The following is an 18143-nucleotide window of genomic DNA, read 5'->3' as shown; positions in this document are numbered from 1 at the left end:
ACTCACTCCGATAAGGGGCTCTACCCACAGGCGCCACCCAGCCACAGCAAAGACCACCTGGCATGATGGCCGTTGCTGGGAGTCCTGATGCCCCAGGAAGACAGGCATCTACTCCTTGGCATATGTGGGGAGTTTACAGCTGAGGCATTAGCAGTGTGATCCCTGTGTTGTCAGGGAACTACCACCAAATGGGTACATGGGTCCATAACTCTTTTAGCCCATAAATCTCAGGCAACTGTAGCTGCACTGTGAGCAGCAGCACAACTGCATGATGGGAGTGATGACAGGGCCGGGCAGGGGTAACAAGGCAGCAAGGGTAGGTGGTGGTGGTGGTGGTGGTGGTGGTGGTGGTGGTGGTGGTGGGAGGATGTATGGGACAGGTCTTGCATCTAGGTCTATTAGAGGGGAGGTAACGGGTTGGGAGCAGGGGTTGTGTAGGGATGGACAAGTAGATTATGTAGGTTTTGTGAAGGGTGGAATACCGCCGTAGGAGATGTGGGAAGGATAGTGGGCAGAACATTTCTCACTTCAAGGCACCATGAGAGGTACTGAAAACCCTGGTGGAGAATGTAATTCAGTTGCTCCAGTCCTGGGTGGTACTGTGTTACAAGGGAAGTGCTCCTGTATAGCCAGAAAATGGGAGAATGGAAAGATAAAGCATGAGAGAGTTGTTTTTGTACAAGATTGGGAGAATAACTATGATCAGTGAAGACTTCAGTGGGACCTTTAGTATATTTTACAGACTATAAGGTGCTACGGGCTATGAGGCACACTTCCATTTTTAATACAATTTTTAATGTTACATTGCAAAGCCAGGCTAAAAAATCTTTGTGTATAAAACTGAACTCACTAAAGACCCCTGAATATCGAAACTAAACTTTCCCTTTTCCTTCATGACCACTGTCTTCTTCATGTAAGAGCTGGTCTTCACTGCCTGCCAGATCATTAGTTCTGCTGCAATTCTTGAATGATTGACCATAATATCTTTTCTCTCCTCTTGCGGGTCAGGGGTAAGAATAGGGCAGAGGTATTCCTGCCTGTCGTAAGAGGCGACTAAAAGGAGTCCCTCCCCCTCAAGGGGGTAGTTTGCGCCTGCGCCCGGCGACGGACGGTTTAATGACTTACATTTGTGGTCATTTTGGTTTTTCGCTCCTTCTGGTTTTTCGCTCCTTCTGGTTTTTCGCTCCTTCTGGTTTTTCGCTCCTTCTGGTTTTTCGCTCCTTCTGGTTTCTTTCTTCCTTTGTTTCCTTTCTTTGTACTTCTCCCTCTCTTACTGTCTTCCTTACTTTTTTCCTCGCCGCCGTCTCCCTCGCCGCCGTCTCCCTCGCCGCCGTCTCCCTCGCCGCCGTCTCCCTCGCCGCCGTCTCCCTCGCCGCCGTCTCCCTCGCCGCCCTCCAGTAAATGAAGCTACGCCCATGCGATCATATTGACTTGGCACACTATGCCTCTGTGCGTTTTGACCTACCACCTGTGACAGGTATTCTGGCTCATGGAGGGGTTATATTGCAAGTCCTGGGTGATATTTACTACGATCCCATCACATTGCACGCCGACCTGCAGGCAGTTGCCGTCTGAATTACTCTCCCCACTTTTACATTTTACATTTGTACCGTTTACACTCCATCGTCGTCTAATGTTACTAGAGCAGACATGATGCAAATTATTGCTCAGCTACCTGCACCATTTTTGTTGACTTGAGACTTCAATGCCCACCATCCCTTTTGGGGCTCTCCAGCCTCCTGCCTGAGAGGCTCCCTGTGAGCAGACCTTTTCAACCACCTCAATCTTGTCTGCCTCAATACTGGCGCCCCTACTTTTCTTTAGGACACAACTCTCACCTATTCCCATTTAGATCTTTCTATATGTACTACCCAACTTGCATGCCAGTTTGAGTGGTACGCACTTTCTGATACGTATTCGAGCAACCACTTCCCTTGTGTTATCCATCTCCTGCATCATACCCCATCTCCATGCTCAACTAGTTGGAACGTTTCCAAAGCAGCCTGGGGGCTCTTCTATTCCAGGGCGACTTTTCAGGATCAAATCTTCGCAAGCTGCAATAGTCAGGTTGCACACCTCAAGAAAGTCATTCTTACTGCTGCTGAATATTCCATCCCTCATACTACTTCTGCACGTCGCGTACCAGTCCCCTGGTGGACCGCAGCATGTAGAGATGCTGTACGTGCTCGTCGACGTGCTTTATGCACCTTTAAACACCAGCCTACCATGGCGAATTGTATTAATTATAAACGATTATGTGCCCAGTGTCGTCTTGTTATTAAAAAAAAACAAGAAAGCCAGCTGGGCTGCTTTCACAAGCACCTTCAACAGTTTTACTCCTCCGGTTGTCTGGGGTAGCCTGCGCTGACTATGTGGCACTAAGGTCCACTCGCCAGTTTCTGGCTTGACAGTTGTGAATGACGTCCTTGTGGCCCCTGAGGATGTCTCCAATGCCTTCGGCCGATTTTTCGCAGAGGTTTCGAGCTCCACTCATTACCACCCTGCCTTCCTCCCACGAAAACAGGGAGAGGAGGCAAGGCCACCTAACTTCCGCTTCTCGAATCATGAAAGTTATAATGCCCCATTCACCATGTGGGAATTCGAAAATGCACTTGCCCGGTCACTGTCCGCTACGGGGCCTGATTCTATTTATATTCATATTCAGATGCTGAAGAACCTTTCTCCTGCGGGTAAAGGTTTTCTTCTTCATACTTATAATCGCATCTGGATTGAGGGTCATGTTCCCACATGCTGGCGCAATTCTATTGTGTTATTGACCCATTTCCCTTACCAGCTGTGTATGTAAGGTCATGGAACGAATGGTTAACTCTCGTTTGGTTTGGCTGCTCGAATCTCGACGCCTACTTACCAATGTACAATGTGGATTTCGTAGGCGCTGCTCTGCTGTTGACCACATGGTTACCTTGTCGACCTTCATTATAAATAAATTCTTGTGGAAGCGCCAGACCGTGGCTGTGTTCTTTGATTTGGAGAAGGCTTAAGACACCTGCTGGAGGGCGGGCATTCTCTGCACCATGCATACATTGGGCTTCGGGTCGCCTCGCTCTTTTTATTCGTGCCCTTTTAATGGATCAACAGGGCAGGGTACGTGTGGGTTCTGTCCTGTCCGACGCCTTTCGCCAGGAGAATGGGGTGCCACAGGGCTGAGTTTTGAGTGTCGCTCTCTTCGCCATAGCGATCAATCCAATAATGGATTGCCTCCCAGCTGATGTATCAGGCTCCCTTTTCGTGGACGATTTTACCATCAATTGCAGCACGCAGTGTACATGTTTCCTGGAGCGCTGTCTTCAGTGTTATCTTGACTGTCTTTACTGCTCGAGTGTCGCCAATGGCTTCCGTTTTTCTGCCGAGAAGACGGTATGTATTAACCTCTGGCACTACAAAGAGTTTCTCCCACCGTCCTTACATCTGGGTCCCGTTGCTCTCCCATTCGTGGAGACGACAAAATTTTTAGGTCTTACATTTGACAGGAAACTTAGCTGGTGTCCACATGTTATATTTGGCTGCTCGTTGTACCCGTTCTCTAAATGTCCTCTGTGTTCTCAGCGTGGGGAGTGGATCGAACCATCGTACTTAGCCTGGGTCGATCGTCAGCTCAAAGCTGGATTATGGGAGCTTTGTATACTCCTCTGCACGGCCATCCATCTTACGCCACCTCAACTCTATACAACATCGGGGGTTACACTTGCGATTCGAGTGTTCTATACTAACCCCATCAAGAGTCTACATGCTGAAGCCAGTGAATTGCCACGAACCTACCAGCGTGATATACTGCTTTGTCGGTATGCGTGTCGGCTATTGTCAATGCCCGACCACCTGTCTTAGCCTTCTTTTTTTGATGACTGTCTTGACTGTCAATACAGGTTGTATGTATCTGCCCTGCTACCCCCTGGAGTTCGCTTTCGTCGCCTCCTTCAGCACCTTGATTTTTCACTCCCTGCAACCTTTAGAGTGGGTGAGAGCCAAACGCCACCTTGGCTCCAGGCTCAAGTTCTCGTTCACCTTGACCTCAGCTCACTCCCAAAGGGGGTTACCCCAGCTTCGGTATACCACTCCCGGTTTGTTGAACTTCGTTTGAAGTTCATTAATACGGTCTTCATTTATACAGATGGCTCTAAGACCAATGACGGTGTTTGGTGTTTTTTTATTGTCGGGGCACACAGTTTCAAATACTGGCTCTGTGGCCATTGTTCGGTCTTCACAGCTGAGCTATTTGCCCTCTATCAGGCTGTTCTTTACATCCCAGCCACTGGCATTCTGCTTATTCTTTACATCCCAGCCACTGACATTCTGCTTATTCTTTACATCCCAGCCATTGACATTCTGCTTATGTCATCTGCTCTGATTCCCTGAGTGCCATCCAGAGCCTGTTATCCGTATACATTTCACCCTTTCGTGCACCAGATCAAACACTCTCTTCAGCAGCTGGCGGACGACGGTTCTCCGGTTACCTTTATGTGGGTTCCTGGCCATGTCGGTATCCCTGGGAACAAAACTGCAGATGCCACAGCCAAGGCTGCGGTCCTCCAGCCTCGGACAGCTTCTTGTTGTGTGCCTCATCTGATTTTAGCAGGGTCATTTGTCAGCGCATTTTATCGCTGTGGCATGCCGATTGGGCTACACTTACTGAAAACAAGCTTAGGGCCTTGAAACCTCTCCCCACGCCTTGGACGACCTCTTCACGCCCTTCTCGGTGGGAGGAGGTCGTTTTGGCCCAGTTACGAATTGGACACTGCCGGTTCAGCTATTGCCATCTGCTGTCTGCTGCGCCGGCGCCGTTCTACGCATGGGGGCAATTGCTGACGGTATGCCACATTTTAACGTCCTGTCCGAATTTTAATACACTGCGCATTGATCTTGGCCTGCCATGTACTCTGGATGCCATTTTAGCAGATGACCCGGGAGCAGCTGCTCGCATTCTTCATTTTATCCTCTTGACAAACCTGTCTAAGGACATTTGTTTATGCTGTTTTCTTTTAATCCCTTGCCTGTTAATGTGCGTTTTGTTGTGTTGTCCTTTTTAGTTTCTGTTTTAACCTTGCGCCTCGCAGTGCATTCATAACTTGGTCTGGGCGCTAATGACCACTGTAGTTGTGCGCCCTAAAACCACAAAACAACTTTTCTTACTCTAGTCCATGACTGTCTTTTCCACTGACACACCTGTCTGATTGTAGGTCCTTTCAGTGCTCTCTGGTGTGAGTCCTTGTTGGGACTTCGAACACCCTCTGTAAATGGACATTCATGCCCCCCTACGACTTCAGTTGACCTTCAAAGACCTTACTGTTACACATCATTGGATTCATCTCTGTATCTGCTATCAGAAAATATGTAAAAAACTATAGCATCCCATTTAAAAAAACAGTTGACCTTTATAACTCTGAAGCAACAAAAAAAGCCAATGTCATATTATGGTCCCCCTATATCATGCTACTTTTCTCCCACAAACTTCTCAACTCGTATCATACTTTCAGAATTATTCTTGGTGGCAATAGTTGGTGACTCACTCTGTATGCTGCACACCATCAGAAAATAAATATGTTGAATTAATTTTTGTCACTCCATAAAACCTTAGACTTTCTCTTTGGCATTCAAAGTTTGGGGTTTCCTTGCGAACTCTATCCTGTTAATATTTTTTAATTTGAGTGGGTTTGTCATTCATCATGTAAATCACCTGTTATTAAGTGACTTTGAACAGAAGAATTGCGTTGGCTCAGTCCACTATGTTGCTGCAGATCATCCCTGATTTGTTCAGATGTTTCTCTTGGAGCAGCAGCTGATTGCTTACAGATCTTTTGCCCTTCATCCTCGCTCCTCAAGGATGACTAGACCTTGGCTTATTGGTTACTGTTATTTCGTGTTCTTGCTGTTGACTGTGCACACTTGTTAGTGGTTATGATATGCCCTAGTCCCTAGCAGTGCTAGACGGCTACCTCCCAATCTTGAAGACATGCAAAACAGCTTGTCTCACATCAAGCAAGTATTCTGTTTTGCTATACTTCTAGTTCTCTACAAGTAAACAATCACTGAGTGAATATGAGAGTAACAGTAGTTAATGAATACCATTCCATCAAGGCAAGTTACATACTTTTGAGCTAAAGGCATATATACTTATATTGTTGTTGTATGGTCTTGCTCGTTCACAAGATATGTAACCACAGCAGCATGAAGCACTTTGAGTGTTGCTCTTTTGTGACTGCATGCAAGCAGTACTGACAGCATAACATCACAACTCCAAAATATTTTTGAGCACTGCTGTAGCCTAACAAAACAATCCAAGTACTGTTATCTGCATATTTGCAGAGACACTCTGACCTCCTTGCTGTAATTTGTTTACAGTACATATAAAATAGCTATGCTTTACTGGAAAGGTACTACAAATGTGGAAAAAACACGTTTTTAGTGTTGCTGCAGAGTTCTTCTTTTCAGTATGCTTTGTCAATTTTGTCTCCAGTTACTTTCCTACATATTTATCTATACTTATGTATTGTTTCTGAATTTAAATCTTTGTACTGGTTTTCTGTTTCCTAATTTTTTCTTTCTTCGTAATTTTCACTATCTTTGTTGATTCTAAAATTAGTGTTGGTGATGCAGATGTGTATTCTGGCCAAATGACTGCCTTGCAAGTCAGAGGTTCTGCAATTTTGGAGAATGAATTTTTACTATAAACATCTTCTGTCAATTGAAATGCGAAGTCCATCTTCCATAGTCTTCCTCTTGTGGCTCCATTTTCCCCACCATTTGGCTTCATGACTTCTCACAGATCCTTAAATTTCCTGATACTCCCATACTACTGTTACCCACTAATGCTTCTTATCAGAGGAGATGAGTAGTCATGCTTTTCCTACTGTTTTTCTTTGTCTGTTTTGTGCTTTCTCTACACAGTCAGTATGGCTAAATTATCTAGAGAAGACAATTTTGACATCCATTTTATAACCAAGTGGTATTAAACTTCTGGTATTAGATTCTGACAACTGCTCCATCTGTTCAATGTCCACTTTCCTAGTATGGTCTGAAAGAAGAATGGAGTTAGTCCATTGCCCTGGCTAAAGTCTGTTCTTATCTCAAATGTGCCTGAAGTTCTTTTAAACAGACTTGTGTTGCCTCCTGTATTTCAGATTCTTTAGGAATTCTGACTAAAAGCAGTCTTGCTTTATAGTTGTAAGCCTTTTAAAATTTTACAGATGTATTCCAATAGTATTTTGCCCCTTTAGTCCTTCATCAATTTGCCTTTCACAGCACCATTCTGTCCTAAGCCATCTCTGATATATCTTGTATTTTAGAATTTCTTCTTCTGTTTTCTTCTTGAGCTTTTCATGGAATTTCTTTCAATCTTCTGTGAACTTGGTCATCAGTTATTCTAGGCCAGCAATTTTACTTTTATTATTCAGTGGTAATGGTCAGTTGCAACAGGTATGTATGTCTGACTCAGAAATTCATCATCTTTTTGGAATTGTGCTTTGTTATTGGCACATACGCTATTTGATATTCTCAAATCATATTGTTGACCTCATTTTTTTTTAGTCGTGTATGGGGTGGGGGTAGTTATCTGCCAACAATTTAGCTACATGTCTGTTTCTTAACATTTTCCTTTTTTCTTACATCCACAGTCAGGCAGACATTTATAAATAGAAACATTTTCTCACTGGAGTGTTAGAGAATGTATTTATTCAAAATTGTTAATTTGGCAGTTGTACAATTCTCAAGTGGTAGCTCAGTGTGACACCTGAACGCTTCATAATTCCTTTTGAGGTAATACTTCCCTTGTGTTAACAATGTTTACAAATTCCATATTTATCACAAGACAGGAGTCTTCGTAATCTGTATGCCTAGACAATGGTAGTACTTTATGTACTAATTTGTCAGTAATGTCATACTGCACATCTTAATATTCACTCCCCAAGCACTAGGCATGGCATTTAATGACTTTGACTTAGTTCATAGTAAGTTGTCACTTGAGAATGGCATAAGTCAAAATTCCAGTTGTGAATAAATACATTTAATAGCAGTTTGGGCAGAAAATGTTATCTCCATTGTGCACCAGTCTGAGGATAAAAATTTAATAAAATTCTTAAATTTTCCTCTGGCACTTCATCAGATGCTTCTCAACATTGTTCTCAGGACTGTTTTCCTTTCTGCAATGTTCTTGTTATCCTGATCTATTGGTGCATCAATATTGAATTATTGCAGGGAGAGAGTCTTACTAGAGGTAATAAAAAAATTTAGTACTGATTGCAACATTGATTTGCCATTTATGAATGAATGCAGAGACTAGTTCTGGAGTTCTGTGAATTTCTTCCCTGTGTTCTCTGAAAAATCTACAATTCTCTGAATGTGGTATTCTTTCTGTGAATGTGCTATTTTGTAATGCCAATTATAACTAGTCCATTTACAATGTCTGACAGTATTTTGAGTTTGCCAATATTTATTAATGTTTGTATATTCAATGGTCCAAGCCTGTATATAGTTCTGGGTGTCATCTTGCAGTTGGGTTCAGAAGTCACTCCTCACATCAGTAAGTTGGTCTGGGCTGCTCAGAACACAAAGGCCCAAATGTCACTTATGATGATCAATTCATTTGTCAGTGAATGGCAGTTTTCATAATGGAAACAAGTGAAAGAAAATTTTAAATGCGGTGTAAGTGCGTGACAGATTAAAGATGTTTTTGGTCACTTTTCTTCGTGAAGTGTCTATTAGGAAGTATGGCTGCAACCAAATTATGGGTTTGTGTAGTTATTTACAGTACTGAAGACAAAGTGAGGAAATTGATAGTGAATTATTACTAACATTGTTTTTCATTAACTGCAAAAGTTTATCATGTTCTCTTCAATGATATTTTCAAGCCTCACTTAGAGCATTTTGTGGGCCAATCACATGTTGATGGGTGTTAATAGAATTCTATTTATTTACTGTCTCATCAGTTGTAAATCACAGGCCATTTTTCAAATATTTCAGGTGGAAACCTCAACAAGATACACATATGATAGTGCAAGGTAAGAACTTTTTAAGAAATACAAATTTATTAATTGTGAGTGTTCTTCAGATATAAAATGCACTACTGTAATTATTCAGTATTACCAATAAGCAACAACATTGCAAGGCAGCATGGGCAATAATGCTATTCTCTGAAACAACAATTATGTGACTGTTCCTAGATAGAGCAAACATCTAATATCCATACAGGAAAATAAAAATTCAGGTCGAATGTCAGCAGCTGTATTGTGCTTAGTGCAGAACATCACATGAATATAACTGAAATTCAACATATTCATCTTGATGGGCACAAGCTAATGTCATATTGCAGAAGAACAAAAAGACGGGGTGAGTGGCTATATATCCAAAAATTTGAGCTGTTTTCCTGCCTTTCAGGTTAATGAATATAGTGTTGAACAGGTGTTTCAGTGCAGTGCCACAGTGGTGCTCAGGAAACACACAAGTTTGTAGTGGTGATAGTTTATGGGCGACCATCAGTAAGAACCATAAGTAGCTGGTGCCAGTTTCAATGAGGTTTTGAAGACTTAACTGATGAATCCTCATTCTCTTTGCTTCTCCTCTGTCCTGGTGTGTTCCTGAAGGCTGGCCCATTCATTACACACATTACAGGTGACAGGGTAATGCATAATTCCTAGCTCCGGGTCAACGGTAGGGTTCACACATAACCTCTGATACCGGCCAGGCCCAGAGAGGGGTGACTGTTACTTTCCCAAATGCCAGTTGGTCCCTGTCAGGAGTTAGGGAGGTGTGAACAGTCATTTACGGTGGGTGAATCCTCCCTCTGAGGGGGCACCCAATTGGAAGGAGCATGCCATTGGAGATGTTGGCAATCATGGGGATTTTTGTAGTGGCTCAATCAACGTCTTAGGGTGTCTACTAAACATAAACAGAATGAGGCTAAAGATTTCAAGGCCGTCCCAGCTGCACATCAGTTCCTCATGGTATCACGTACCGGAGGTGGTCAGACCTTTGCTATGGTTAATGCATGCATTATTCTGAAAGGTGTTGTTGCAGTTGCAGACTCTGTGAAATTCTTTTGTCGTTTATGTAATACAACTTTGCTTCTGAAGACGTATTGTGATTTTCAAGCCCAACAACTGCTTACAGCAGCACTCCTCCAGAGTTATCCTGTTAGTGTTGAGGACCATCGTTCACTGAATTCTTCCCATGGTGTTCTTTACATTCTGATGCTAGATGGCCTCACCGAGGGAGAAATCCACACTTCCCTCTAATCATGGCATCACTATGGCCCATTGAGTAATGAAAAAGATGGATGCAAACTTCATGCCCACATGCACTCTCTTTCTACCGTTTGCCCAAGTAGTGTTTACTTCAAAGATTAAGGCAGGCTATGAAGTCGTCATGATCCAACCATACATTCCAAACCAGATGGGTTCCTGCTAGTGTCAACATCATAATAAAACACGTATCCTGTCAAAACATGGCCAAACATGTTACTCTTGGCAGAGATGCTCACGTGGGCAGCTGTTTGCCTCCTCTGTGCTGTATCAGTTGTAATCCCATGAATGTACCAAGTGTCTTAATGAACGAGCCATCCAGGTGATCTGAGTGAAGGACATCAAACCCCACCTTGTCACTTGCAGTTGTCAGCTAGTCAAAACCCGTGCATTTGACCATCTGGCATTTACAGTTCTGTTTTTGCTATGCCTTACATAAGAGAGCATGCCCACCCAGATTTGCAACCTCAAGTGAAGTGTTGCAATAGTAAAATCACCCAGGTCACAGTAGCATCCCCATCTCCTCCTACAGCTGTGCAACAAGCCATCAAATCTTTGCCCCTGGTGGCAAAATCACCTGCTACACAACTGTCAGGCTGGAAGGACAAAAGCAATACTCCCACAAAGACTTTCTACAGCTAAAAAGTCTTCTACAAAATCAAACAAAAACAAATGGTCTTATTCTTCCCTGACTTGGAGATCCTCTTCAGTGGTGTTGGCACATATACCCTCACCCGGCTGACCTCCATTTTGTTGGTGCCCACTGCCTACCAATTTTCTGCCATGGAATTGACAGGGTGACCCAGGGAGAATGCCAATATGTTTGTAGATTTCATAGAACAGGATTCTGCAACCTCTGGCCCCTGTGGCAATGAATTTTTGAAGGCTGGCACTCAGCAGCCACCAAGTTCTTCAATGGAACATTGGTGACATTAGATCCAACAAGGAGGAATTACAGCTGCTGTTGGAATTGCAGTGTCCGCTTGTTTTCTGCTTCCAAGAAAATTGTAGTCACAACCCTTTGACCTCTCAAGTTTCCTTCTGGTCCTCTGTGACCTTTCCCCCAAGGGCAGCATTTCACCTCACGTGGGAGCCATGCTGGTCATCCATCTCACTGAACACTCGTTGGCTAGCTGTTGCAGTCTGCATTTTCCTTCCTCATTTCACCTTTTCTCTTTGTAACATCTACACCCCTCTGTCATTTGCTGCTACCGTCGGACTTACTCCAGCTCATTGTTCAGCTCCCTCATTCCTTTTTGTTGCTTGGCGGTTTTAATGCCCACCATCTGCTTTGGGGCTCGTGGAGAGCCTGTCCATGAGCTTCCGTCTTAGCTGACCTGAATCATCTCTCTTACCAGATTCCATGCACGTTTATCATCATTTGGACCTCTTGTTCTGCACTGTCCAGCTCACCCATCGTCTTGAATGGCCCATTCTCTCTGACACATACTCAAGTGATGACTTTGTGTCCTATCCATTCGCTGACTCCTATCCCACCTTAGTGCACATCCAATTGGCAGCTTTCTAAGGCTCACTGGAGGTGTTAGTCCTTCTTCACGACCGTTACACAGCTGTGATAACCTGGTAAAGTATATTCCAAACGTTATCCTTACTGCTGCAGAATGTTCCATACTGTAGCATGTTGTGGTCCCTGGTGGACTGAGGCATGCAGCGATGTGATTTGCTTGTGGAGATGTGCTCTCCACATTTTGAATCATCATCCTGATACATCTGCTGGAGGGCTGATATCCTCTGTAGTCTCTACATGTGGAGTTTCAGAGGCTATCTGCCCCATTTACTCGAGGAAGTATTGAAATACAGTTTTTCTCAAGGTTTGTATGGTTTGGCTTTCACACATTTATCGAGGAAAATGGGATGCCTGAATGCTCATACTCAGTATCATCATCTTTGCTATCCCCATTAACTATATTATGGACTCTCCTACCAAGCATCTCAGCTCCCTTTACGTCAAGGATTTTGCAATCTGTTGCAGTTCTGCATCAACTTGTCTCCTTGAGTGCCGTCTTCACCATTGTTCCTATCGTCTTTTCTCTTGAAGCATGTGCAGTAGCTTTCACTTTTCCACTGCCAAAACCTTTTGTATGAATATTTGGCGGCGGAATGAGTTTCTTACACCATCTTAACGTCTTGCGTCTTTCGTTCTTGCATTTGCTGAAACTAGAAAATTTTTGGGGCTTATGTTTGATAGGAAACTTCCTTGGTCCACCCATGTAATCTTACGTGGCTGTACATAGTACCCAGTTCCTCAGTGTCCTACATCTCCTAAGTGATAATTCCATGGGAGCGGATCAGACCACCCTCCTCGATTTTTAAATCCCATGTCCATTCATGACTAGACTGTGGGTGTTCAGTTAATTCCTCTGCACCCATGTCCATCATATGCTGTCTTAACACACTCCCCATCATGGAATAAGTTTCGCCACTGGCGGCTTTTTCACCAGCACAGTTGAGTCTATGCAGAAGATGCTGAATTACTAGTCATACTGGCATGATGTCCTCCTCAGTGGATAGTCATGCCATTTCTCTCTCACCTGGCCACTCATTCAATTCCCTCTTATCGACCACTCCCTTGCCTGCCAGTATGGGGCATGCCATTCTTCTGTTACCTCCCAGACTTCACTTTTGGCTTGTGCTTTGGCAGCTTAACTTCACAGTAACTGCCACATTTCTGATGGTTGTGAACCTTTCGCCACTTTGGCTTCATTTAGAAGCCAATGTTCATTGTGGACTTCATTTTCTTAACTTTTGTAAGCAGGACCCACTGAAGGAAAAAATGCATCAATAGTATGGACTAATCTGCCGTCAATGTACAAAATTCGTTGCAGTATTATCCCACATCATTCCAATTCTGCTTTGAAATGCCTATCGTAAAATTCGCTTCCATTATATGCCTCAAGGTTGTTGGGCAGTCGATTTAATCCTGTCTGCAACAATTGTTCAGAAACCTCTCAAACCTCCTTCCCCGTCTTTACTTGCAAAGGTAAGGCCCAAGCGAAATTGGAATGTGTGTCTGTGAAAGTGAGAATATAATTCAAGCCATTATTTGATTATTAGTCGTCTTGCGTATCTAAGAGATCAGCCTGACATGCATAATCCATTCCTTGTATTATCAGAAATATTCTGCATGCATGTCTGTAAAGCTCATGAACAACTCTATCCACAATTACTTGACAATGCATATTTTTCTAAGCTCAGGTAAGATCGATAATACTTTGTTCATGTGGTCTGCATTCTCTTCACCAGCGGAAGCTGTAAGCAGTTGTAATCGATTAATAATTTCATTTGGTTATCATATATACTAGAGAAGTAGATTGTTTAGTCACGCATAATATTTGACCACATGTTACTATAGTTTCAGGGTATATTTCTTAACATTTGACATTTTCAAAATTATTAACTGTGGCAGCCTAGGCAATCTTTCAAATTCCTTGTTCCCTATTCTTATTGCCTTCTTGGTTGAACATATTGAGTGCTTACCTAACAAATATGGTTTTACCCTGATGACCTCATATGTTGTCTTAACTCAGCATTCCTCCTCCTCCTCCTCCTCCTCCTCCTGCTCTTATCCATAGTCGGTGACAGCTCTTTCAGCCTGTCAGTTACTGCCTTAAATGTTACTGAGAGATGCTGGTCTCGTTGGAGTTGACCTGACTTTCACAAAACTAACTTCCGTCAAATTGCTTTCTGCACCTCAGTTTTTAACATTATGCTTTTTCGACAACATGCTGCTGTATACTAAGCCATTTTTGAGACAGTTAACAAATTACGTATACTTTGGGACAATCGGTGGTGATTGGGCATTAAGTGCCTTAGCTATCACATTGTTGTTCAACACATACGTTAGTTTTCCATTGACGTCTGTAATTTCTTATTGACACACAGTTCACATTGCTGTATTCGAGCATTCAACACCTCAGCATACATAGCACCTCCCTTGACAACATCTTCAGTTCCATTAGTGTTGATTGCTTCCATTTTTTTGTCAAATGCTTGTGCTTTGCGTCCTCTGAATGAATGTGCAACATGTGCGCAAATTTGTTCATAGTGTACAATATACTGACAGGTGCATTTTGGTGCATTGCCTTTTTGAAGAATTTTATTGAAGTTTTGTTTCTATTGACCCTCATTCAGCTCAGTAGCTTTATCCATAACCAGCAAGCTATACTGAGAGTTGCTCCAGCAATCTTCACATATAACGAATTCATTGAGTCACATGTCAGTTCCTACACGTGCTTAGAAAATGTGCTTTAAATTCAGATTGTGCTGTTTGGAAGCTATAATGTTTGTGTATCCCAGACCAACAGCTTTGGAATGCTTAAGTATGTCTCACTGAAATATATTGACTTGCATGTGGGGAGCAAAGCAGAAATATCTGCAGATATCCTGATTTTCCATTGAGTTGTTGCCAAATAAGAACGTGCAGTTTGGTTTTATGTTTTCAGGTTGTGGAATATCACTGCTTTTTCTGGCTGTCTAGTATGTTACTCCCTTAACTCCACACACAATCTCCTGCAGTAGCTGTAGCTGACATTTTTACTGAAACAGAATTTTTGAAAAACATACATATGCTCTAAGTGGACTCCCACAGGATATGTCAACAGTATTAAAACTAGATTATTTTCGACAGCACCAAGCCCCAATAACCAAAGCACTTCTATCAGGAAGTAATGATCCATTCATCTTGTTCTTCTGGTTACTACCTTCTTCACTGCAGGAGACTGTTTTGTCCACTTGGTTATGGTGGTAACTGTTTATTTACATTGAAATAGAGGAGTTTTATAAACTCTTACTTACAGCTGTGTTCATAAACAAACTTCAATAAGATCGTAATGCAGTGCCAACATCTGGTAATGTTGAATCATACATTTCCACTTCCATCAATGCACAGAATGCATCATGGAGTCGAGCTATAGTAGTTTCCAATGAGTGTCAAGTTTGGCAAGCTATCGACAGTAGATTACTGCACAATGTGCCGTAGAATTGGAGGATATGTGACTGCCATCTTTGCCAGCACTCTAGCTCATCCTGTACTGCATTTCATTAGAATGTTAAAAATCTGCTCCTGTAGATCTGTGCTCCCTCTGTTGTTAAATATTTTAGCTACAGAGAATCACCTGGTAACATTGAGGGAGAGCAAACTTTTCTGTGGAACAAGGCTGAAATCTGCTTTGACACACTGCATGGTCAATGTCATTCATCCAAGGAGAATATTACTTTGTCATCACTAAATTGATGATTTTCAAGTACTGTCACTTGGAACTCCCTATTCGTTATTACATTAACACTGACATGATGACACTCACTGGTATTCAATCAGTAGGTTTGATTGAACAGCATTATGTTGACACCAGATTACTGCTGCTGCAACGTCTTCACATTTCCTGCAAGGAAAGCACATAGTGTTAGTTAGAATCTTATTTGCAAGTTTTCTCTAGTCATCAGCATTAACACTTAAACTGGCTCACAACAGGGACTTTTGATGCATGACTTGACATCCTTATGCATTGTTGTTTGTCACAAGTGAGCAAATTATTTATCAATTGCTGTAAGTAAATTTTCGCGACATGGCCTACTATTATAGTTACAATTTTATTATTATTATTTAGCTTCAAACCAGTATTTTGTGCACATTCGTGTTTTATCACACACATTTATATGCTTTATTAACTGTGTAGTGCATAGAACCAGTGTCTGCATTGCATCACTCATTTGTTTTGTGTTACTTGCAGTACTTAAATCGCCCAATCCAGTGGTATCTCTCCCCCCTGTGGGTACGGGGGCTAGAATAGGCCCGAGGTATTCCTGCCTGTCGTAAGAGGTGACTAAAAGGAATTTCACACATTTCAGCCTTTATGTGATGGTCCCCTGTAGGGTTTGACCTCCATTCTTCAAAGTTTTCCCGAAGAGTGAGCCAATTGGGGAAGGGTGCCTTAAAAGTTGCAGCATTTCCATCGTGCATTGAGATCTTCATCTCACTGTCTCGTTGTTGCATTGCAATCCCGCCCATTCTCCATCTCTTGGTTGAGGACACCTTCCTGGGTGCGTTTTCCACCATGCTGTACGCAGTGTCGATTTCTTTGTCGACGATGACCATGGACTTCTTTGCACCTGATATGCAGCATGGTAGCCAATCCGTTGTGGTGGTGCCGCCATGTACCTACGCCAGTAACTCCCCACGTATGCCAAGGGGTAGATGCCCATCCCCCTGGGGCATTGGGACTCCCGGCAATGACCATCCTGCCAGGTGTCCTTTTCTGTGGCTGGGTGGCGCCCGTGGGGTGGGCCCCTGGTCGGAGTGGGTGATATCAGGGCAGATGACATGTGATGAAGCGTAGTCCATCATCTCTTGCTGGTGGTGAAACACCAGCCATCTCTAAGCGATCATGAGCTCAATTCAGTGCACAGAAGTAAGACCCCAAATTGTTCCCCTCCCTGGTGTGGTATGAAGCCCTATATCCCTCCCCGATGTGATGCTTTAAGTGCTGGAAGTTCGGCCATGTCTTCCCGCTGTACTTCCCATGTCACATGCCAAGATTGCGGACACCCATCACATCCCCCAATACTCCATGTGCCCCACCTCCCATCTGTGTCAACTACGGAGAGCACCATTCGCTTTGCTTGCCTACTGCAGGATTCTCCAGAAAGGAAGGAAATTCATGGAGTAAAAGACCCTGGCTAGACTGACCTACACTCAAGCTAAGAGAAAATTTGAACACCTGCATCCTGTGCATATGACATCGTCTTATTCCACCGCAAGAACAGTTCTGGCACCATCAGCTCCACCAACCCGGGTCACCTCTCAGAGCTGTAAGACTACACTTGCCCCCTTGATTACAGGAGCATTTCCCTCCCTGTTGCTCCTGCACCACCAACTTCAGGAGCAGCACCCCCCCCCCCCCAACCATCAGGGATGTTTGTCCCCACTTCTAAGCCAGAGAAGCGTAAGTCTTCTTTGGCTTCTCTCGATAGGAAGGGGTCCCTTGGGTGACTCCCTTCCCAGGTTTCTTCTAGTGGGAAAGAAGACACCCGTTCGTGGCTGAAGAGCCCAAAAGCAGCTGGTTGTAGGGCTTCATGCTCGTCCTCAGTCCCAGAGACTGAGCCAGTGAAGTCCTCCAAACCAGGGAAACCCAAGGAGCAGCGAGAGAAATCCAAAAAGAAAAACCCCTACAAGCACTGCGGCTGAGAATGGGCTGCAAATTTTGGCGTCCGCTGAGGACCTAGATCTTGCCAGACCTTCAGACACAATGGATATAGACTGCTCAGGCAATAAACCGGTGGCAGCAGGTTACCCTGAGGCGTAAACTACCTCTTTGAATGTTCCATGCCTCCAGTGGAATTGCGTCGTTTTTTCCACCGCCTGGCTGAGCTATGGAAACTGTTAAGCTTTACACTGGCCATCTGCGTTGCCCTCCAGGAAACCTGGTTCCCAGCAATGCGAACCCCCTGCCCTCTGTGGCTATAAGGGATATTACAGGAACCATAGCGACTATAATAGCGTGTCAGGTGGAGTTCGCTTTTATGTCCTAAACTCGGTCTGTAGTTAACATCTGCCCCTTCAAACCCCTCTTAGAGCTGTGGCTGTCAGTGGCGATGCAGGAAATAACTGTCTGCAATGTATATCTTCCTCCAGATGGTGCATTACCCCTGAATGTATTAGCTGCACTGATTGATCAACTCCCTAAACCTTTCCTACTTCTGGGAGATTTAAATGCCCATAACCTTTGGTGGGGTGATACCATGCTTACTGGCCGAGGCAAAGATGTCGAAATTTTCTGTTGCAATTCGACCTCTGCCTCCTAAATACTGGTGCCGCCATACATTTCAGTGCGGCTCATGGTAGTTACTCGGCCATTGATTTATCAATTTGCAGCC

The 18143-nt window shown here is 43.7% G+C and overlaps 2 protein-coding genes across 14 annotated transcripts in view; both read left to right on the top strand.

Annotated features, from left to right (window-relative positions):
• LOC126213376 (zinc finger protein 99-like) overlaps positions 1-18143 on the top strand; it is a 143370-nt gene that overhangs the window by 105652 nt on the left and 19575 nt on the right. The window lies entirely within an intron of this gene.
• Positions 1-18143, top strand: part of LOC126212891 (zinc finger protein 729-like) — a 261153-nt gene that overhangs the window by 224997 nt on the left and 18013 nt on the right. For 9 of the 13 annotated variants that reach the window (XM_049940402.1, XM_049940393.1, XM_049940396.1 and 6 more), the window contains one exon: positions 8974-9011. The exons of the other annotated variants lie outside the window; for them this stretch is intronic. In XM_049940402.1, coding sequence (XP_049796359.1) covers positions 8974-9011 — 38 coding nt within the window. The remainder of the gene's footprint in view (positions 1-8973; positions 9012-18143) is intronic. 13 annotated transcript variants of the gene reach the window in all.

The sequence above is a fragment of the Schistocerca nitens genome, chromosome 11 (genome assembly GCF_023898315.1).
Source record: "Schistocerca nitens isolate TAMUIC-IGC-003100 chromosome 11, iqSchNite1.1, whole genome shotgun sequence".
In the NCBI taxonomy this organism is placed as follows: Eukaryota; Metazoa; Arthropoda; class Insecta; order Orthoptera; family Acrididae; genus Schistocerca; species Schistocerca nitens.
The sequence above is the reverse complement of the archived record's forward strand: the minus strand, read 5'-3'. Positions and strand labels throughout refer to the sequence as shown.